This window comes from Chiloscyllium punctatum, chromosome 10 (assembly GCF_047496795.1).
Source record: "Chiloscyllium punctatum isolate Juve2018m chromosome 10, sChiPun1.3, whole genome shotgun sequence".
NCBI lineage: Eukaryota > Metazoa > Chordata > Chondrichthyes > Orectolobiformes > Hemiscylliidae > Chiloscyllium > Chiloscyllium punctatum.
The window spans coordinates 113912028-113934353 of record NC_092748.1 but is presented as its reverse complement, the minus strand read 5'-3'; the positions used below and the strand labels follow the sequence as shown (position 1 = coordinate 113934353).

Here is a 22326-nt window from a genome sequence, read left to right as displayed (position 1 = left end):
GTTGCTGGAAAAGCGCAGCAGGTCAGGCAGCATCCAAGGAACAGGAGAATCGACATTTCGGGCATGAGCCCTTCTTCAGGAATGAAGAAAGTGTGTCCAGCAGGCTAAGATAAAAGGTAGGGAGGAGGGACTTGGGGAGGGGTGTTGGAAATGTGAGAGGTGGAAAGAGGTCAAGGTGAGGGTGATAGGCCGGAGCGGGGGTGGGGGCGGAGAGGTTGGGAAGAAGATTGCAGGTTAGGAAGGTGGTGCTGAGTTCGAGGGTTGGGACTGAGTCGGGGTGGGGGAGGGGAAATGAGGAAACTGGAGAAGTCTGAGTTCATCCCTTGTGGTTGGAGGGTTCCCAGGCGGAAGATGAGGTGCTCTTCCTCCAGCCGTCGTGTTGCTATGGTCTGGTGATGGAGGAGGCCAAGGACGTGCATGTCCTTGATGGGGGTGGGAGGGGGAGTTGAAGTGTTGAGCCACAGGGTGGTTGGGTTGGTTGGTCTGGGTGTCCCAGAGGTGTTCTCTGAAATGTTCTGCAAGTAGGCGGCCTGTCATTATATTCATAATGGACAATGACATTTTTGAACTGACTTACAGAAGCTTGTCCTCACCTATTGTGATACCAAAACTGATGAGACACAAGATTCTGTATTGATTAGCACAAAGTTAGTGCAGGATCAAAAATGGACGCTTGTCTATTCCAATATTGGAGGACTGTATTCAAAGAACTGGATATGTACAATTTGTCACCAAAACTAACTTGCTAAAAGAATATTGCTTGACAGAGCACAGAATTATCAACTTTTGTAATGTCAAATGAACTTTATCAAGGCAAAGTTTGGAATGAAAATGCACCAGTAACATTCCAATGATTAACCAACAAAGTGACACTGATGGTTTACGTAGATAACTTAGTTGTCTTAAGCCAAACAAGGGAAAAAACATTTACATAACTGAACTGAACTGTTTGATGCCGACAAGCCAATTTTGCTATTAACCTCTCAAAAAGTAAATTTGTCAAAGCAAAGTGGATTTATTTAAGCCATACTGTGGGACAAGGCCAAGTAGCACCTAGAGAGGGGAAAGGAAGGGCTATTTCTGACTTTCCTGAGCCTAGAATGGAATGTAAAAAAATTGCGATTTATTAGCACAAGTAGATGTCAGCAAATTTTTGTTCCAAACTTTAGCATTGTAGTGGCTGCTTTGGTAAATTGGTTAAAGAGGAGCAGAAAACTTGAATCGATGCAAAGACATCAGAGTGCCTTTGACAATCTGAAAGCTGTATTGTACTGACAACTGCACCAGGTTTAGTAACACTGAATTCAGAGCAGTCATTCAAACCGGTTGTTCATCCTGTGTTTAGATTAGAGTGGTGCTGGAAAAGCGATGTTCAGGAATGAAGGGCTTTTGCCTGAAATGTTGATTTTCCTGCTCCTCGGATGCTGCCTGACCTGCTGTGCTTTTCCAGCACCACTCTAATCTAGACTCTGATTTCCAGCATCTTCACTTTTGCCTGACTGTTCATCCTGTCAGGGCTAGATTTCATTTTGGGAGATAACTTGTCCTTTAGAACCATCACTTGGGATCACAACACTTGGAACAGAATCTTGAAGAACATGTCAACACTGCAGTGGGACAAGTGTCCCAAATGGGAGACAAGTATCTGTGGACAAAGGACGTTGGATTTTTCTTGGAGAATTAATACCATCACCTAACGCGGGTGCTAATGATTGAGAAGAAGAGAAAAGAAAGAAAACTCACCAACTTTTCATGAGTGTTTCCATACCAAGTCAGAGGCTTTCCTGACCCACCTACTAACTGAGATGACTCGTTTGGCTGAAGACAACTAAGTTATCTACGTAAACCATCAGTGTCACTTTGTTGGTTAATTATTGGAATGTTACTGGTGCATTTTCATTCCAAACTTTGCCTTGATAAATTTAATTGGCGTTACAAAAGTTGATAACTCTTTGCTCTGTCAAGCAATATTCTTTTAGCAATATTCTTTGGGGATAAGTGGGAGATATAAAGGAAAAGGAAATGCACAGTAAATCTTGCCAAAAGATTAATCTAGGTGACCCATTTGAGAATATATATACAGATGTTAATCAGTATTTATGCTGAGCAAGCAAAGTTTGAGGAGTGGTGTTGTATAAGAACATCAGAACCCTGCAGCCACCTTGTGATCACAATGATGGAGCTTTTCCTCATACACATCAAGAGCACACTGTGGGCAGAGTTAAAGAAAACATATGGGGGCCGGCCCAGAAGCTGAACATTTAGGCACATGAACGCACTGCTCTCTCATCAATGAATGAGATAGCTGATTTAGTCTGAGGGCCTCAGCACCTCAGATGAGGGGAATGGTTTAGAAGGAGAGTCTTTCACCGTGACCTCATCCAGTGTAGGAATTGAACCCACTCTGCTACCCAAACTGGCTATCCAGCCAACTGACCCTGTAAACTGTAAGTAATCTAATCCTGCCATGGCAGATGGTGGAAATTGGATTCAATAATGATCTGGAATTCAGAGTCTAATGGTGATTAAGAAACCACTGTAGGGGAAAACCCTATCTTGTCCTTTTGGGAAGGAAACTGCCATCTTTACATGGTCTAGCCTATATGTGACTCCAGACCCACAGACAATGGGGTTGACTCTTAACTGCCCTCTTGGGTAATAAATGCTGGCTTGACCAGTGATGCCCTCATCCCATGGATAATAAAAAAACTTTTAATTTGTGAATATTTATGAGGGGAAACTATCAAACAACTGGCACTACCGTACTGAAGTACAGACAGAAATGGAGGAAGTTAAACTTTAAATAGATCTGTACTTTCTAATTAAAAAAATTCTAATTGCATATCTAGTTGTACTTTTTTATGGCTGAGGGGGATGGTGGTTTTTCCTTTTTATTAAGGATGATAATTCCGCTAATTGACTTAATTTATTTTAACCAATCCCCCACGTGAATTGTCAGCAGCTGTATAAATAGGGTAAAGGGAAGCAGCTAACTGCTCCTGATATTTCTTGGGTTTGTTTTCTTGGTGAGGTGGCTGATCTTTGCATAATTTTTTTTGTGAAAAATTGGAACTGGGAGAAAGCAGGAAGAAGGGGCATTTAAAATGGTGAGTAAACTAAAAACGACTAGGGTGTCTCATATCTTTTGAAGTTGTACGGCCAATTTATTATTTTTAATCTAAAAAATGTGGATCAGAGACTGTTTTATGATGATTCTCATCTTAGTCTGAGTAAGGTGCCCTGATCTTTTAAAATGGGTTATCTATAGGGAAGTAGGGGGGAGTTGGGGTGAAGTGTAGGTATGAGGTTTAACTGTCTGGGGATTAATTCTGGGAAAGATGGATAGAATATTTTTGAATCTCAAAATGACTGCCTCTGCCTCTGGTTGACCCATGTCCTGCAGTTTGAGAAGCTGCCTGTCAAATTCATCTCGGAGGTTAAACCTTTGCTACCCAGCTCTTTATCCTTCAATTTAATGGCTGCAAGTCTATCCAGGTGGAAGAGATTGTTAACTCTTCCCAAGTTAAATCTGGAAATTTCTCTCACCAGTGTGGAACCCATGACTACTTGGGCTGGGAGAGGTACATCTAATAAGGGAGTGGAATCCAGATCAGACCCTCTTGCTCAATCATAGAGTCATAGAAATGTACAGCACGGAAACAGACCCTTCGCTCCAACCGGTCCATGGTGACCAGATATCCCAACCCAATCTAGTCCCACCTGCCAGCACCTGGCCCATATCCCTCCAAACCCTTCCTATTCATATACCCATACAAATGCCTCTTAAATGTTGCAATTGTACCAGCCTCCACCACATCCTCTGGCAGCTCATTCCATACACGTACCACCCTCTGTGTGAAAAAGTTGCCCGTTAGGTCTGTTTTATATCTTCCCCCTCTCACCCTAAATCTATGCCCTCTTGTTCTGGACTCCCTGACCCCAGGGAAAATACTTTGCCTATTTACCCAATTCATGCCCCTCATAATTTTGTAAACCTCTATAAGGTCAACCCTCATCCTCCGACGCTCCAGGGAAAACAGCCCCAGCCTGTTCAGCCTCTCCCTGTAGCTCAGATCCTCCAACCCTGGCAACGTCCTTGTAAATCTCTTCTGAACCCTTTCAAGTTTCACAACATCTTTCTGATAGGAAGGAGACCAGAATTGCACGCAATATTCCAACAGTGGCCTAACCAATGTCCTGTACAGCTGCAACATGACCTCCTGACTCCTGTACTCAATACTCTGACCAATAAAGGAAAGCATACCAAATGCCTTCTGGCCCATATGGTCAAGATCCTGTTATAATCTGAGGTAACCCTCCAGCGTGTCCTGCTGAAAATAGAAAATAGTGTAGGCAGGAATGGAAGGCTATAGGAATATCAACTGGCCTATCAGTGCTGAAAAATGAGATTTACTTGATTATTCTATCATGGAATCTGGGTGATGCTGTCTGTCCTGGCACGTTTCGTCTAAAAGACAAAACAGATTCACAATGTAGTTAACTTGGGTTATGTGTAGGCCAGACCAAGTAAAGACAGCAGATTTCCTTCCCTCAAGGGCATTAGAGAGCCAGATTTTTTTTTATTGCCAATAGCTTCATGGTCTCTAGATTCTTAATTCCAGGTTCTTTCTGGAACTAATTCCACCATCCGCCATGTCAGGATTTGAACTTAGTTCCCAGTACACACTCAGGGTTACTAGTCCAGTGACGATAGTGCGAGATCACTGCCTCCCCTAAGATTCCACGCTAGTGTGCAAACTTCTACATGGAAGTGTCCATGCAATCAATTGTTCCAGCTCCCCCAATGCACTTCTAACAGTTCACTTCCTCTCCTACAGCGTGAATGTATCTCCATCCATGTTGGCCAGGCTGGTGTCCAGATGGGCAATGCCTGCTGGGAGCTGTACTGTTTGGAACATGGGATCGAGTCTGATGGACTCAGACCTGATGAGAAAAATGCAAGTGAGGCTGATGATTCTGTTGACACCTTCTTCTGTGAGACAAGAACTGGGAAATACGTGCCCAGGGCAATCTTTGTGGATTTGGAGCCAACTGTGATTGGTAATCATGACACTTAAACCTTCCTTTAAGTTTTTATCTTGCAGAAACAAAAGTGAGCCTTCCAAAAACTATGTTGTGATAGTACTTTGTTCAAGGTAAAGACTTTCTCCCTTATCAATGATTTGCTGTAACTGGAAATTAAATTGAATTTATTGTCATGTGTACCGAGGCACAGTGAAAAGCTTTGTCTTGCGAGCTGAGATGATTGCTTGCTTTTTTTTAAAAAAAGGCAACAATGGATCTAACTATTCTAGGCAGGAAACTAGTTCCCTAACTATTGTAACTATATATCTCTGACACTCCTAATGTCATGGATACCTTTTTAAGTGGAAGGGATGCAACTATTGGAAATAACTGGCTCAAAGGTCAAAGACAGAGGGTGGTGGGTGGAGGGTTGTTTTTCAGACTGGAGGCCTGTGACCAGTGGAGTGCCACAAGGATCGGTGCTGGGTCCTCTACTTTTTGTCATTTACATAAATGATTTGGATGTGAGCATAAGAGATACAATTAGTAAGTTTGCAGATGACACCAAAATTGGAGGTGTAGTGGACAGCGAAGAAGGTTACCTCAGATTACAACAGGATCTTCATCAGATGGGCCAATGGACTGAGAAGTGGCAGATGGATTTTAATTCAGATAAATGTGAGGTGCTGCATTTTGGGAGAGCAAATCTTGGTAGGACTTATACAATTAATGGTAAGGTCCTAGGGAGTGTTGCTGAACAAAGAGACCTTGGAATGCACGTTCATAGCTCCTTGAAAGTGGAGCCGCAGGTAGACAGGATAGTGAAGAAGGCGTTTGGTATGCTTTCCTTTATCGGTCAGAGTATTGAGTACAGGAGTTGAGAGGTCATGTTGTGGCTGTAGGCCACTGTTGGTTAGGCCACTGTTGGAATATTGCATGCAATTCTGGTCTCCTTCCTATCGGAAAGATGTTGTGAAACTTGAAAGGGTTCAGAAAAGATTTACAAGGATGTTGCCAGGGTTGGAGCATTTGAGCTGTAGGGAGAGGCTGAACAGGCTGGGGCTGTTTTCCCTGGAGTGTCGGAGGCTGAGGGGTGACCTTATAGAGGTTTACAAAATCATGAGGGACATGGATAGGATAAATAGACAAAGTTTTTTCCCTGGGGTCGGGGAGTCCAGAACTAGAGGGCATAGGTTTAGGGTGAGAGGGGAAAGATATAAAAGAGACCCAAAGGGCAACTTTTTCACAGAGGGTGGTGTGTATGGAATGAGCTGCCAGAGGAAGTGGTGGAGACTGGTACAATTGCAACATTTAAGAGGCATTTGGATGGGTATATGAATAGGAAGGGTTTGGAGGGATATGGGCCAGGTGCTGGCAGGTGGGACTAGATTGGGCTGTCATGGACTGGTTGAACCGAAGGGTCTGTTTCCCTGCTGTACATTTCTATGACTCTATAACTTACTAGGCTACATACTCTGTCTTGTTTGTAAAATGAGTAATGGGGTTTGAGATGATGCAAAGAGTTAATGGTGTACATAAACTTTAAATTAGTTAGGCTGCACCTGTATTGGGAGCCTCTTTATACAAAAGGTAATGGAATGGGTGACTCAGTGGTTAATGCTGCTACCTCCACAGCACCAGGGACATAAGTTCAAAGTCAGTCTTGGGTGAGTCTCTGTGGAATTTACAGGTTTTCAGTGTCTGGGCTTCTGGATGATCTGATTCTCTACCATAACCCAACGATGTGCAGGTTAGATGGTTTGGCCATCACAAACGAGGGGTGATGAGGTGGGAGCTGGAACTGGGTGGGATACGTTTCGGAGGGTCAGTGCAGACTTAATGGGCTGAATGGCCTCTTCCTACACTATATAGGTATTCTAAATGTACAAGCCCCAGCTGAGGCATGGGGGGGTGGGGGGGCTAATAGAAAAGTTCATAACTGGGATTACTCTTTCGATGTCTAGATTAGAGTGGTGCTGGAAAAGCACAGCAGATCAGGTAGCATCCGAGGAGCAGGAAAATTGATGTTTCAGGCAAAAGCCCTTCATCAGGAATACTCTTTAGATGCACCACTAAGATGGGTAAACACAAGCCCACTTTTACTCAAGAAATTGAAATAGGCTGATTGGCCATCTCCTGTTTTATAATAGCCCGGGATTTAGGACCATCAGTGGTCTCACCTTTTTTAACCCAATAAATCTCTATCATACAGGTGATCGATGAAGAAATATCTGATGCATGTAAGAATGGCACAGCTTTAGTCATGGTTATTTAAAATGCACATTGAATAGGCAAATCATCTCAGTAGGAGTTCATATAACTCAGTGATAACTCTTCTGAACAGTATGTTACCAAACCTACAAGGGAGCGTGCAATCTTAGATCTGGTCCTGTGTAATGAGACAGGTAAAATTAATGAACTCGTAGTTAAGGATTCTCTTGGAAAAAGTGATCACAGTATGATCGAATTTCAGATACAAATGGAGGGTGAAATAGCATAAAACCAGGGTGTTATGCTTAAACAAGGGAGACTATAATGGGATGAGGAAGGAGTTGGCTAAATTGCACTGGGACACAAGTTATATGGTGGAACAGTGGAGACTTTCAAAGAGATTTTTCAGTGCTCAAGGAAAGGATAGTAAGGGGAGGAAGAGCCACCCTTGGATACCCAAGGAAATAAAGGAAGGCATCCAACTAAAATGTCAGGCTTACAAAGTTCCCAAGAGTAGTGGGAAACAGGAAGATTGGGAAAACTTTAAAAAGCAACAAAGAACCATGAAGCAAGAAATAAAGGAAAGATAATTTGCTTTCATAATCTAGCTCCAAATATAAAACAGGTCAGAAAAGTTCCTATAAATATAGGAAAAGGCTGACTAAAGTGGACACAGGTCCCTTGCAGAAAGAAAAAGGGAATTAATATTGGGTAGTGCTGAAATGGCCGAGGCCTTGAATAACTATCTTGTGTCAGTCTTCCCAGTGGACGATGTGTCTAACATGCCAAAGAATGATGTTAAGGAGACGATGGGAGGTGAGGACCTCAATTAAATTGTTATCACTAAAGGGGTAATGCTGAGCAAAACTGAGGGTCTAAGGGTAGGTAAGTCCCCTGGTCCTGATGGAATGCATCCCAGGGCGCTGAAAGAAATGGTGGAAGTTATAGTAGATGTGTTAGTGGTAATTTACCAAAATTCACTGGACCCCAGACAGGTCCAGGTGGACTGAAAGACCGTGAATGTCATGCTGCTGTTTAAAAAGGGTGTAGGCAAAAGGCAGGTAACTATAGGCCTGTTAGCTTAACATCTGTAGTCAGGAAAATGCTGGAGGCTATCATTAAAAAAGTAATAGTGAGACATCTGGATGGAAAAGGTTCCATCAGGTGGACACAGCATGGATTCAGGAAGGGAAGGTCGTGTCTGACAAACTTATTGGAGTTCTTTGAGGATGGAGCAAGCAAGGTGGATGGAGGGGAATAGGTGGATGTTGTGTACTTAGATTTCCAGAAGGCGTTCGATAAGGTGCCACATACAAGACTCATCCATAAGATAAGAATGCATAGAGTTGGGAATGTACTAGCATGGATAGAGGACTGGTTCACCAATTGAAAGCAGAGTTGGGATAAATGGGTGTTTCTCTGGTTGGAGATCTGAGGTGAGTGGGGTGCCGCAGGGTCAGTGTTGGGCCCACGATTGTTCGTGATATATAAATGATTTGGGAGAGGAGGTCAAGTGTAACATCCAAGTTTGCTGATGACATTAAATTGAGTGGAAGGCAAACTGTGCGGATGATGTGGAAGGGCTGCAGAGATTCAGATAGGTTAAATGAGTGGGCAAGGGTCTGGCAGATGGAGTACAATGTTGGTAAATATGAGGTTATCCACTTTGGAAGCAAATGTAGTAGGGTCAGTATTATTTAAATGGTGAAAGATTGCAGCATAATGCAGAGCAGAGGGATTTAGGAGTACTCACACATGAAATGCTGCAAGGTGATTTGCAGGTGCAACAGATAATCAAGAAAGCAAATGTAATATTGGCTTTTATTGCTAGAGGGATTGAATTGAAGAGCAGGGAGGTTCTGCTCCAATTGTACAAGGTGTTGGTGAGGCCGCACCTGGAGTACAGTGCACAGTTCTGGTCTCCTTACTTGAGGAGGGATACACTGGTGCAGAGGAGGGTCACCAGGTTGATTTCAGAGATGAGGGGGTTACCCTATAAGGAGAGGTTGAGCCACCTGGGACTGTACTTGCTAGAATTTGAAGATTGTGAGGGGATCTTTCCTATCCCTTTCATAGGGATATGTCTCTAAGATGGAGTGGATGGGACTAGGACTAAGGGACATGGCCTCAAGATTAGGGAGAGTAATTTAGGACAGATTAGGAGGAACTGCTTTTCTAGAGAGTAGTGAATCTATTAAATTCTCTGCCCAAGGAAACAGAGGCAGTTTAATTAAACATATTCAAGAGAAATTGGATGGGTTTTTGAATGGAAGGGGAATGAAGGATTATGGGGATAATGCAGGTAGGAGGAGCTGAGACAGTTGTTAGATTAGCATGATTGGTGGAGCAGGCTTGATGGGCCAAATGGCCTACATCTGTTGATACAAAACTATAAATACCTAGACTTCTGTCACTCTGGACACGTTCATTTCAATCTAATGGTAACAGTGAATACAATCCCCAATACAATGGGTCTGAACCTATTTTATCAAAGCTTTTGTTTTTCACTCATTGGATGGTTTGCAAGAATGCTGATCATCTGGTCAAGAATTGCCCTGTGAAACCTGTCAATCTGCCTATTTAACGCTACCTGGTTTAACTTAAACTATGGCAACTGCAATCAGTCTAAAACTACTGCATTCTTCAAGGCAACCCCCCCCTCAGCTGTTCAAAATCCAACAAAACAGTGCTCTCTTGTACAGTATAAAATATTGCTCTCTTTAATATTGGTATTGCTGAGCCTTGCACTCATCAGGTCAAAGCTTTGCTGAAATCTGTTCTTTCCTCAGAAAGAGGTTTGAGGGGTGACATTTATAGAGGCTACTAAAATCATGAGGGGCATGGATAAGGTAAATACCAAGTCTTTCCCCTGGGGTGGGGTGTCCAGAACTAGAAGGCATAGGTTTAGGGTGAGAGGGGAAAAATATAAGAGACCTAAGGGGCAACATTTTCACGCAGAGGGTGGTAAGTGTACGGAATGAGTTACCAGAGGAAGTGGTGGAGGCTGGTACAATGACAGCATTTAAAAGGTTAAAAAAAAAATCACACAACATCAGGTTATAGTTCAACAGGTTTATTTCAACACACTGGTCCTTCATTAGTTGGTTGTGGATTTTTAAACTTTCTACACCCCAGTCCATCACCAGCACCTCCAAATCAAAAAGCATCTGGATGGATATATGAATAGGAAAGAGTTAGGGGAATATGGGCCAAGTGTTGGCAAATGGGACTAGATTAATTTAGGATATCTGGTCGGCATGGATGAGTTGGACCAAAGGGTTTGTTTCGTGCTGTACATCTCTCTCTAAGATGAGTGACCAGCAAAAGACCAGATCAGGATTGCAATTTATTTTTTGTAGATGAGGTCCGTACTGGCACTTATCACCAGCTGTTCCACCCTGAGCAGCTCATCACCGGGAAGGAAGATGCTGCCAACAACTACGCCCGTGGGCACTACACCATTGGCAAGGAGCTGATCGACCCAGTCTTGGACCGAATTTGCAAGTTGGTATGATTGTGTGTGTGTGTGTGTGTGTATGCATGAGAACCTTCTCCCACTTCTGAAAGTGATTTGGGAAAGCTGTTTAGAAAACTGAGGTGCAGTAGCCCAATCTGCTCAATCCCACTGCTGCACCTCTTCCCTGACCACCCCACTGCAATATTAGTGAGCTGCTTTGATGGGTTAAAGTGTCTCTCATCATTCATGGCCTATAGAATTGCCTAGACCAGCATTTATTGCCCAAGGTAAAAACAATGACTGCAGAACCAGATTCTAGATTAGAGTGGTGCTGGAAAAGCACTGCAGTTCAGGCAGCATCCGAGGAGCAGGAAAATCGATGTTTCGGGCAAAAGCCCTTCATCAGGAAGCCTACATCAGGAAACCCAAGCCAAATGCTGGAAGGGTTGCTAACAGTCAACCACATTGCTGTGGATTTGGAGACCAATTTCCTTCCTTGAAGGGCATTTGTGGAACTAAGGGTTTTTGCCAGATTTGTGACATCAAATATCAAAAACAACTCCACCTCCCCCATCCACCACCACAGCATAGTTAGTCCAACACATTTATTTGGAAACACTAGCTTCCGGAGCGCTGCTCCTTCATCAGGTGGTTGTGGAGGTTAAGGTCATGCTCACAGAATTTATAGCCAAAGGAGTCCAGTGTCATGGAGATGTGATACAGTAAACAATCTTAGATTGTTGATAAAGGAGGAGCCATTGTCATTCAGAACAGATTACTGTAAGGAAGTGTTACTGACAACTGAACATCCAGGAACACTACAGGCAACTACCAGCCTATCTGACCAAACAGCACACCTGTGAACAAAAACATTGATCAGGACTTTGGATCCAGTCCTTCAGAGTTCCCTACGCACCCTCCTTCCATGTACTTCTCACATAGGGGACTTCTACTGCCTTCCGAAAATACACAAAGCCGACACACCAGGATGCCCCATTGTATCAGGCAATGGGACCCTGTGTGAGAACCTCTCTGGCTATGTTGAAGGCATCTTGAAATCTACTGTACAGGGGATTCCTCGCTTCTGTTGCAACATTACAGATTTCTGACAGGAAACTAGCACCCATGGACCAGTCGGATCAGGAACATTCCTCATCACAATGGACGTGTCAGCACTCTACACCAACATCCCCCATGATGATGGCAACAGCATCAGTACTCAACACCAACCTCCAATCTCTGAGCACCATGCTACAACCCATCCGCTTTAACCTCGATCACAACATCTTCACCTTTGACAGCCAGTTCTTCATCCAGACACTGGAACAGCCATGGCGACCAAATTTGCAGCCCAATATGCCAACATTTTCATTCACAAGTTTGAACAAGACTTCTTTTCTGCACGGGTCCTCCAACCAGCACCATACACCAGGTGTATTGATGTTTTCTTCCTGTGGACCCATGGTGAGGAGTCACTGAAACAACAACACAGTGATATCAATGAGTTTCATCCCACCATTAGACTTACCATGGGCTTTTTTTTTAAAGTATCTGTCTCATTCTTGGACGCATCCATCTCCAAGGATGGGCACCTTACTTTACCGCAAACCCACAGATAACCTTACGATGCTACACCTTTTCTCCAGCTTCCACCAGCAACATCAAAACAGCCATCCCCAACGGACAAGCCCTATGCATACACAGGATCTGTTCAGATGGGGAGGAATGTGATGGGCACTTGGAAGTACTCAAGTGTGCCCTCATAAGAACAGGGTATGATGCTCAACTCATCAACCACCAGTTCCGATGTGCCACAGCGAGAAACCGTAATGACCTCCTCCAGGAGATTGACACGTGCTGCAACTTACAGGGTACCCTTCGTTGTCCAGTACTTCCCAGGAACTGAATAACTGCGCCATGTTCTTCACAGCCTACAACACATTATCAATGAGGATAAGCACCTCACCAATACCTTCCAAATGCCTCCACTTCACTTTTTAAACAGATAATTGTTTGCAGCAAATTGCCTGATTTTCAGGACAACAACACTGTACAACCCTATCACAGCAGCCGTTGCAAGATGTGTCCGAGTAGTGACATGGGTAACACCATTTACACATGGGGGCACCTCCCATGCACTCAGCAAGTACTCCTGTGACTCGGCCAACATTGTCTATCTCATATTCTGAAGGCAAGGATGCCCTGAGGCATGGTACATTGAGACTGAGCAGATGCTATGACAACAGGTGAATCGACACTGCAGAACAATCAACAGCCAGGAGTTTTCCCTCCCAGTTAGAGAACACTTCAGCAGTCCAGGGCACTTGGCCTTGGACCTTCAGGTGACCATCCCTCAAGGCGGTCTTCGGGACAGACAGCAACACAGAGTGGCTGAGCAGAGGCTGACAGCAAAGTTCAGTATCTGAGGATGGCCTCAACTGGGACCTTGGGTTCATATCACATTATAGGTGACCCCAATGCATGACACACCCCACCCCGCACTCTCTCCAACACATGCACCCTCTCACACATACACCATCACGCTGTGTGTGCCTTTATATAAACACAATCACATGCACTTACACCCACATCCACTCAATCTGTCACTCCTCCGTGTGCCCACATAGAAGCTTATGGGATGAATTTGGTTTTGCAGAATTACGTTTTATTTTGCTCAAACTGCGTAAATCCATATAAAACTATACAGAGGACACAGACAGACGTCACAACTAATTGCTTAAAATAGCTGTGTTATCTTAGAGGGAAGTTCTGCGAAATTCCTAGCGAAGAACAGAAACCAGCATATCCCTTTACAAAAGATGCAAGTTTTAATCTAAGATTGTTTACCGTATCACATTTCCATGAGACTGGAATCCTTTCGCTATAAATTCTGCGAGCATGAACTTAACCTCCACAACCTGGTCACGTAAACCCTAGAACTCTGGAAAGCTAGGGAAGTGATTGCTGGGCCTCTTCCTGAGATATTTGTATCATCGATAGTCACAGGTCAGGTGCCGGAAGACTGGAGGTTGGCTAACGTGGTGCCACTGTTCAAGAAGGGTGGTAAGGACAAGCCAGGGAACTATAGACCAGTGAGCCTGACCTCCGTGGTGGGCAAGTTGTTAGAGGGAATCCTGAGGGACAGGATGTACATGTATTTGGAAAGGCAAGGACTGATTAGGGATAGTCAACATGGCTTTGTGCATTGCCCGAAACATCGATTTCGAAGCTGCGTGGATGCTGCCTGAACTGCTGTGCTCTTCCAGCACCACTAATCCAGAGTGTGGGAAATTATGTCTCACAAACTTGATTGAGGTTTTTGAAGAAGTAACAAAAAGGATTTATGAGGGCAGAGTAGTAGATGTGATCTATATGGGCTTCAGTAAGGTGTTCGACAAGGTTCCCTATGGGAGACTGATTAGCAAGGTTAGATCTCACAGAATACAGGGCGAACTAACCATTTGGATAAAGAACTGGCTCAAAGGTAGAAGACAGAGGGTGGTGGTGGAGGGTTGTTTTTCAGACTGGAGGCCTGTGACCAGTGGAGTGCCACAAGGATCGGTGTTGGGTCCACTTTTCTTCATTTATATAAATGATTTGGATGTGAGCACAAGAGGTATAGCTACTAAGTTTGCAGATAACACCAAAATTAGAGTTGTAATGGACAGTGAAGAAGGTTACCTCAAATTATAACTGGATCTTGACCAGATGGGCCAATGGGCTGAGAGGTGGCAGATGGAGTTTAATGCAGATAAATGCGAGGTGCTGCATTTTGGCAAAGCAAATCTTAGCAGGACTTATACACTTAATGGCAAGCTCCTGCGAAGTGTTGCTGAACAAAGAGACCTTGGAGTGCAGGTACATAGCTCCTTGAAAGTGGAGTCGCAGGTAGATAGGATAGTGAAGAAGGTGTTTGGTATGCTTTCCTTTATTGGTCAGAGTATTGAGTACAGGAGTTGGGAGGTCATGTTGCGGCTGTAAAGGACATTGGTTAGGCCTCTGTTGAATATTGCATTCAATTCTGGTCTCCTTCCTATCAGAAAGATGTTGTGAAACTTGAAAGGTTCAGAAATAGATTTACAAGGGTTGGAGGATTTGAGCTATAGGGAGAGGCTGAACAGGCTGGGGCTGTTTTCCCTGGAGCGTCGAAGGCTGAGGAGTGACCTTAGAGGTTTACAAAATCATGAGGGGCATGGATAGGATAAATAAGCAAAGTCTTTTCCCTGGGGTGGGGGAGTCTAGAACTAGAGGGCATAGGTTTAGGGTGAGAGGGGAAAGATATGAAAGAGACCCAAAGGGCAACATTTTTCACACCGAGGGTGGTATGTGTATGGAATGAGGTGCCAGAGGAAGTGGTGGAGGCTGGTACAATTGCAACATTTAAGAGGCATTTGGATGGGTATATGAATAGGAAGCGTTTGGAGGGATATGGGCCAAGTGCTAGCAGGTGGGACTAGATTGGTTGGGATATCTGGTCGGCATGTACGGGTTGGACCGAAAGGACTGTTTCTGTGCTGTACATCTCTATGACTCTATAACCAACCGATAAAGGAGCCGCGCTCTGAAAGCTAGTGCTTCCAAATAAGCCTGTTGGACTATAACCTGGCATTGTGTGAATTTTAATTTTATCTACACTATTCCAATACCAGCACCACCAAGCCATGACCCACTATATCTGTATACTGGATGTCCCCATACCATTAGCCTGGTGGTCTGGTTTATTAGACTTTGTGATATTGCCATAGCACCATCACCTCCTCTCTGAATGGAAGTCCTGTTCCTTCCTTAACTTGTATTTAAAATGTCTAACCATAACCCAAACCTTTTTCTCAATTTTGGCTTTCTGTGAATTTCCTTTTAACAATTTTTGATTGTTAAATCTGTCAACTCAGTGGCACTTCTTTCCGCTGCCAGGAGACTAAGATCCAGGGTTCTTCCCTAAACCATTCTTCTACTCTACCTGTCTTCATTTCATCTCTTTAAAACCTACTTTGTAAATTTGTCATCTCAAACATTGTCTCCAGTTCAAACATTAATTTCTTATTTGCCAGATAAGGGTACTATATAACACAAGATGGTAGGACATGTGTGCAACTTAACTCTAGTCCACAGCTTTTTAGTTCTAGCAATCTATGCTGACAAATTGTCACAAATCACAAGCAATGCATTTTTCTCACTTTCTGCCCTACTGCAGTAAGCTTGTCTCTGCAGACACATCTTGAGATTATAAGATGCAGGTGGTGGTGTTTCCCCTCGCAGCCTAGTTTCGAACGACGATATTCCCATTGGAAATTGATACAAGTCAGAATGATGATAAACCTCAGACAGGTCCCCGGCTTGATACCTGCTGAGTTAAGCTAATCATAGCTGGTAAGACCAGATGGTGGAGAACCCACAAAGCCTATGACCTCCAAGTCTTTATTGGATCAATATCTCAATTTAACCACATGATTTTCCAATTTAAATTTGGGGATCTATTAGGAATGGTACATCTTTGATAAATCAAGTCTCAGGATTAACCTTCCTGAAGAAAAAGGACTGCAAGATATAAGTAACTCTTGTTTGACAGCAATTATTTTTCTCTTCCAGGCTGACCAATGCGCAGGTCTTCAAGGTTTCCTGGTCTTCCATAGTTTTGGTGGAGGCACTGGCTCAGGATTCACCTCCCTGCTGATGGAACGTCTCTCGGTCGACTATGGCAAGAAGTCCAAGCTGGAGTTTTCCATCTACCCGGCTCCCAGGATCTCCACCGCTGTGGTGGAACCCTACAACTCCATCCTGACCACTCACACCACACTGGAACACACTGATTGTTCCTTCATGGTGGACAATGAGGCCATCTATGACATCTGCCACAAAAACCTGGACATTGAGCATCCAGGCTACGTCAACCTGAACCGTCTGATTGGGCAAATTGTGTCATCAATCACAGCTTCTCTCCGTTTTGATGGGGCCCTCAATGTTGACTTGGCAGAATTCCAAACTAACTTGGTGCCATACCCTCGTATCCATTTCCCTCTGGCTACCTATGCCCCAGTCATCTCAGCTGAGAAAGCTTACCATGAGCAGCTCTCTGTGGCTGAGATCACCAATGCCTGCTTTGAGCCAGCAAACCAGATGGTCAAGTGTGACCCTCGCCACGGCAAGTACATGGCTTGCTGCCTGCTCTACCGTGGTGATGTGGTGCCAAAAGACGTCAATGTTGCCATTGCCACCGTGAAGACCAGACGTTCCATCCAGTTTGTGGACTGGTGCCCAACTGGCTTCAAGGTTGGCATCAACTACCAGCCCCCTACAGTGGTGCCTGGTGGGGACTTGGCCAAAGTGCAGCGAGCTGTGTGTATGCTGAGCAACACCACGGCCATCGCTGAAGCCTGGGCTCGACTCAATCACAAGTTTGATCTGATGTATGCCAAGCGCGCCTTTGTGCATTGGTACGTGGGTGAGGGGATGGAGGAAGGGGAGTTCTCGGAGGCCCGTGAAGACATGGCTGCCTTGGAGAAAGATTACGAAGAGGTTGGGAGTGATAGTATAACTGACGACTAGGAAGAAGTTTGAATTCTAGTCAACTCTTGAGTTTGATCTTTGTGAAATGGCAAAGAGGTAAAACAAAGTGTTTTTTGAATGAATTCCACATGTATTGGAATCAGGTCTCTCAAATGTAAAAGACATTTCTCTTTGTTTCCTGTCTGAAATTATTAGGTGCAATTTCTTTACTAAATATCAATCAACTAATGCTGTTTTTATCCTTAAATTTGATACCAGTTCCAATTTCAGAGGGTCTTGTATTTGTGCTGGTGGTTCCAAATTTGTAATCGTTATGATGTCTCTACTTGTTGCTCCTTCAATCTGGACTTCCCTACCATGAATTACTTCTAACCAATTATTAAGAATAGTTTCTATTAACAACTTAACACGTGTAACCTGTTGATGCAATTGGACTTGAATTTGGTATCATCTGTACTGCAGCCTCCATGGCTGCTCTATCCTTCTGAATGTATATTGTAATTGTCTTGGACCTAGAAATAATCACGTCGGCATTCTTGCATGTGTACAGTAGGAAGGGGTGACAGTGTTCGGAGCTAATGAGCCACTCCCATTTACAATAGCTTATTTGATTCCCATTAAATGTTTTTGGAATGTCACCTCCAATATTTAATGGGAGCCATATGCATAGCTTTAATTTTCAACTGAGTACAAAATGAATGTCAAGACTTAGTGACACAGTGGCTCAGTGGTTAGCACTGCTGCCTCACGGCACAGGGACCCAGGTCCAATTCCAGCCTCTGATGACTGCGTGGAGTTTGCACAATCTCCCCGTGTCTGCATGGGTTTCCTCAGGGTGCTCTGATTTTCTCCCACAGTCCAAAGATGTGCAGGTTAGGGTGAATTGGCCAAGGGCAATTGCCCATAGTGTTTAGGGATGTATAGGTTAGATGTATTAGTCAGGGGTAAATATCGAGTACGGTAGTGGGTCTGTTTGGGTTACTCTTTTGCAGGGTCATTGTGGACTTGTTGGGCCCAATGGCCTGTTTCCAAACTGTAAGGATTCTAATTTACACAAATGGAGGAAGTGTCTAAGCTACCTTCCAACCCATGTGCAGTGTAGCAACTTTTTGTTTGAAGGTATGGTCACTATGACTCATCTCCAGAGCTCAAATCTCCAGTATAGCGCTAACAATGGAGAGGAAATAAAATTGCAACATGGAAATAATGGCCCATTATTTCCAACAAGGCTAACAATTCTCCTTTATTGCCAATTTGGGTAGGATTTATATGGCTCATCCAGCCTGTGCGTGAATTTAAGACTTTTTTTTTAAAGATCTGGATGTGCCGTTTTAAAACAAATGAACCTTTAGCCAAGAGGGTTTAAATTTTGCTTCTGCTACATTTGGCAGGAAAGGAGCTTTTTATTCTTCAGGGAGAACAAGGGAGTGAAATATTGAGGTAGGCAAGAAAAAATGTTTGAGACCGCTAATCTGAGCAAAGGGCTGAATGGCCTCGCTTGTTCCTTGTTTGTGTTTGTAATGTACACAGGATTAATCCAGGAGTGGAAATGTATCACTGCTGTAGTTCTGATTATTCATATTGCAGTTACTGAATGGTAGATAATGCTCTCAAACAGGCCAGGCTAGTGTTTATAATCTACTTTCATTTCTACTTCCTCACCCACCATAGTTCTCTCCTCCCTCTTTCTTCAATTAACCTTGACATATCTACACTTCTGCTCTAATTGTACCATGTGCCAGTGCACTCCAGTCTCTAATCTGTAAAGAGGGTCTGCAGTATCTACATTTTACATGTTTTACACTCTCCACTCAGTTCCCCTGGTCCCAAAAAAAGATCTCAACACTTGGCTAATACTATGTTCTTTTTTTTCACTTGAAGGAAAGGCTACAGAAAGGAGGCCATTCAGCTCTGAGTCAGGATTTGCCCACGTGTATTAATACTTCCACGCACTCTCAAACAGCAGCAAGAGGTCATATAACCCTCTCCGACATGATAGGTTAGTGACCTAACTCTAGATACTCAGCCTCCGAGTATCCCAGCCTTCCCAGCCCTATCTCTGTAACCCTGCATCTATTATGGCTAATCCACCTGGCGTACACATCCCTGGACGTTCTGTACAATTCGGGGGAGGTGAAGCCTTCGTGGAATTACCTGAGTTTCTAGAATAACAGTACCGTGACGGTGATGATATAGGGCCTGGGCTTCAAATCCTGCTGTGGCAGATGGTGGAATGTGAATTCCATGGAAATCTGGAATTAATGGTCTAAATGATAACCATGAATCTATTGCTGCTTGTCAGAAAAATCCATCTGATTCACTCATGTCCTTTTAGGGAAGGAAACTCCATCCTTAACCTGATCTGGCCTACACATGATTTCAGACCCACAGCAATGGGGTTGACTCTTAACTGCCCTCTGGGCAACTAGGGATGGGTGAAAAATGCTGACGTGACCAGTGATATCCTCATCCTGCAAATGCTGATGTTGTTTCATAGCCAATGCCCTAAGTGTGCATCTTTGGGCATTATTAGAATGGTGCTGGAAAAGCACAGCAAAGTCAGGCAGCATCCGAGGAGCAGGTAAATCGACGTGTCAGGCAAAAGCCCTCCATCAGGAATCGTGAATTCCTGATGAAGGGCTCCGGCCCGAAACGTCGATTTTCCTGCTCCTCGGATGCTGCCTGACATGCTGCGCTTTTCCAGCACCACTCTAATCTTGACTCTAATCGCCAGCATCTGCAGTCCTCACTTTCACCATTTTTTGACGTTAACCAGGTTTCTTTATTAAGCACAGGACTACTGATTTATTAACAAGAGTAATCATTTCTGAATCTTCAGTGGATAATCAGTTGAATTGAATATCGCAGAAAGCAACGGGGAAAATGTACATTTTTTTTTCTCTTCTAAATAAGCATACAGTAGTAAAGGAATGAATTTCTCTCCATGATTGAAGGAAACACTTCAGGCCAATAAGTCTCATTTCTTTGAAGACAGAAATGATACGGTATGGAATACTCAGATGATCGTTGGTATGTTGAGGTGAGTGACACCAAACATTGACAGTTGGTTTTAGAATCTTTACAAACACAGCCTCCCGAGGAAACCTGTTACTGAAGTTTGCTTTGGAGCTTTTTGAGAGAATGATTACATTTCTGCACAGGACTCACCACCTGGGTGCATCCAGAAACAGGAAAGCTGAGCTGGGAAGCTCCTTTCCTTCAGCAGGTTGGTTACCAACCATTCCAAACAACAAGCAAAACAGAAACTGTATCCCGACTGTCAGAATCTCAGTCATAGGAGCAATCAGTGGCTTTCCCTGGAGGGAGTTCATGCAACCAAATCACTCAATTACCTGGAACCATGTGCTACCCAACAAAAGCCTTGTTTAAAAACGAAAAGAACTCCAGTGTGTTTTGTCATTGACCTTTTAGCTCAGTTGGCTGGACAGCTGGTTTGTGATACCGCATCACCAACAGTCAGAGGGAAATTGAGAAATAAATCTGTAAGGAGATCTCAGTTACCTGTAAGAATAATAGGGTGGTTATGGTAGGGGATTTTAACTTTCCAAACATAGACTGGGACTGACATAGTGTTTAGGGTTTAGATGGAAAGGAATTTGTTAAGTGTGTATAAGAAACGCTTCTGATTCAGTACGTTGATGTACCACTAGAGAAGGCGCAAAACCTGGTAAAAACAATAACTGCAGATGCTGGAAAGCAAATACTGGATTAGTGGTGCTGGAAGAGCACAGCAGTTCAGGCAGCATCCAATGAGCAGCGAAATCGATGTTTCGGGCAAAAGGCTTTTGCCTGAAACGTCGATTTCGCTGCTCATTGGATGCTGCCTGAACTGCTGTGCTCTTCCAGCACCACTAATCCAGTATAAGGCGCAAAACCTGACCTACTCTTGGGAAATAAGGCAGGGCAGGTGACTGCGATGTCAATGGTGGAGCACTTTGGGGCCAGTGATCACAATTCTGTTTGTTTTAAAATAGTGATGGAAAAGGATAGACAGGATCTAAAAGTTGAAGTTCTAAATTGGAGGAAGGCTAATTTTGAGGGTATTAGGCAAGAACTTTCAAGATTACAGTGGTGCTGGAAATGCACAGCAGGTCAGGCACCAGCTGAGGAGCAGGAAAGTCGACAGGGATCATTCCTGATGAAGGACCTTTGCCTGAAACATTGATTTTCCTGCTCCTCGGCTGCTGCCTGACCTGCTGTACTTTTCCAGCACTACTCTAATCTTGTCTCTAATCTCCAGCATCTGCAGTCCTCACTTTCTCCTAAGAACTTTCAAAAGTTGATCGGGGGGGGGGGGGGACAAACATTTGCAGGTAAAGGGGCGGCTGGAAAATGGGAAGTCTTCAGAAATGAGATAACAAGAATCCATAAACAGCCTGTTCATGTTAGGGTGAAGGGGAAGGCTGGTAGGTGTAGGGAATGCTGGATGACGAAAGAAATTGAGGGTTTGGTCAAAAAAAAGAAAGCATATGTCAGGTATAGACAGCAGAGATCAAGTAAATCCTTAGATTATAAAGAAAGTAGGTGTATACTTAAGAGGGAAATCAGGAAGGCAAAAGGGGGACATGAGATAGCTTTGGCAAATAGAATTAAGGAGAATCCAAAGGGTTTTTACAAATACATTAAGGACAAAAGGGTAACTAGGGAGAGAATAGGACCCCTTAAAGATCAGCAAGGCAGCCTTTGTGTGGAGCTACAGGAGATGGGGAGACACTAAATGAGTATTTTGTATCAATGTTTACTGTGGAGAGGGTATGGAAGAGACCAAATGTGGTGAAATACAGAGAAGTCAGATGACACCAGATTACAGTTCAACAGGATTTAGAGTCATAGAGATGTACAGCATGGAAACAGACCCTTCAGTCCATACATCTTCGTCAGGTGAAGTGAGAGCAAAGCCCACAGGCACAGAATTTATAGGCAGAGGGGACAGAGGATCAAAAAATCACACAATAATGTGAGTGGAGTGTCGCCAGGCTGAATAATAGGTCTCTGCAGGTGATCAAGAGCATCAGGTGGTGTGAGTAAAGTGTCACCAGCTGAGTAACAAGTGAAGGGATGACCTATCATCTGATTAAATGAGGGAGTGCTGGAGACAAACCAAT

General features: G+C 43.9%; 1 protein-coding gene across 1 annotated transcript; it reads left to right on the top strand.

Annotated features, from left to right (window-relative positions):
• The first annotated feature begins 3088 nt into the window (after positions 1-3088).
• Positions 3089-17389, top strand: LOC140482453 (tubulin alpha-1D chain-like). The gene is made up of 4 exons (XM_072579959.1): positions 3089-3107; positions 4839-5061; positions 10596-10744; positions 16283-17389. Exons 1-4 carry the CDS (start codon positions 3105-3107, stop codon positions 17237-17239), a joined length of 1332 nt encoding a protein of 443 aa, XP_072436060.1. The 5' UTR covers positions 3089-3104; the 3' UTR covers positions 17240-17389.
• The last annotated feature ends 4937 nt before the right edge of the window (positions 17390-22326 follow it).

Bases quoted from the DNA above. Each gene is read 5' to 3' on its own strand.
- LOC140482453 (XM_072579959.1), top strand. The intron at 5,062-10,595 runs GTAATCATGACA...TATTTTTTGTAG, and splicing joins TTTGGAGCCAACTGTGATTG to ATGAGGTCCGTACTGGCACT. The intron at 10,745-16,282 runs GTATGATTGTGT...TTTCTCTTCCAG, and splicing joins TGGACCGAATTTGCAAGTTG to GCTGACCAATGCGCAGGTCT.